Source organism: Camellia sinensis, chromosome 11 (assembly GCF_055761805.1).
Source record: "Camellia sinensis isolate YWXY chromosome 11, ASM5576180v1, whole genome shotgun sequence".
Classification (NCBI taxonomy): Eukaryota; Viridiplantae; Streptophyta; class Magnoliopsida; order Ericales; family Theaceae; genus Camellia; species Camellia sinensis.
The window spans coordinates 44,070,014-44,071,140 of NC_138971.1; the positions used below are offsets into that span (position 1 = coordinate 44,070,014).

General features: G+C 38.3%; 1 protein-coding gene across 1 annotated transcript; it reads right to left on the bottom strand.

Moving 5' to 3' along the window:
• Window positions 1–364: 364 nt before the first annotated feature.
• LOC145802299 (putative late blight resistance protein homolog R1A-3) lies at window positions 365–862 on the bottom strand. The gene has a single exon (XM_082894987.1). It carries the CDS (start codon window positions 860–862, stop codon window positions 365–367), a length of 498 nt encoding a protein of 165 aa, XP_082751113.1.
• Window positions 863–1,127: the final 265 nt, after the last annotated feature.

Consider the following 1,127-nt stretch of genomic DNA (forward strand, 5'->3'; position numbering starts at 1 on the left):
TACTTGAAGAATAAGGATAAGCATCTTTATGATTGTGAATGCAATGTAGAAAATTTATTTCCCTGGCTTTCTTCAAGCATAAATCACGCAAAAGATCATGCATACGACATGCTTTAATTCGACCATCAAACTTTTTTCGAGCAACAATTACTAGACTTCTCTAAATTAGATCCATTAAGTAACCCTCCGCTGCTTCCTCCAAGCTTTGCTGCTCAATTTTTTGTATAAACCCCTCAGCTATCCATAACCAAATTAATCTCTGCACCGAGATTTCTTGATCTTCTGGAAATGCTCCTAAATAGAGGAAGCTTGTTTTCAAGTGACGAGGCAAGTGACTATAACTCAGTGCTAGTGTGTCCAGGTACTAGTTTGGATCACTAACAATGTACAAATTTACACTTTGGGAAACTTGTTTCCAACACTCTTCTGTCTTCTTATTCTTCGCAAGAAGACCCGCAATTACAACAATTGCAAGTGGAAGCCCTTTACATTTTTTCATTATTTGCTTCCCAATTTCAATTAGTTCTGAAGGGCAACTTTCTTTTCGAAACACCTTCCATTGAAATAATTCCCAACTTTCTTCTTCATTTAGAAAACGAATACAATGAGGTTGGCTATCAGGTGAGGTGTGCATGGCCACCTCTCTGTGACGACTAGTAAACATAACTCTGCTTCCAATGTTGTCATTTGGTAAATACATTTTAGGATTGACCCAGGCACCAATATCCCAAATATCGTCAATGACAATGAGATATCTCTTTCCCTTAAAGTGCTTGTACAACTTTTCGCCTAACATTTCATTGCTCATGTTCAAAACTTCATCGGTAAGGAGATTAACAGAATGTAAAATGTTCAACAACATTTCTCTTCTTTTGGGTACTTGAGAAACATAGGTCCATGCACGAATATGGAAGTAATGTGTGATTAAGGATCATTGTACACTTTTCTGGCTAAAGTTGTCTTATCGAGTCCAGGCATCCCAACAATTGACATAATGTGTAGCTCCTTCTTCCCTCCAGCAAGTTGCTCTTTTACAGTCAATGCCTTGTTGTCAAAGCCCACCGTAATTTCTTCTTCTACCATGGTTCTGTTCTCCATTGATGGCACTCCATCAGAGGACTTTTCGG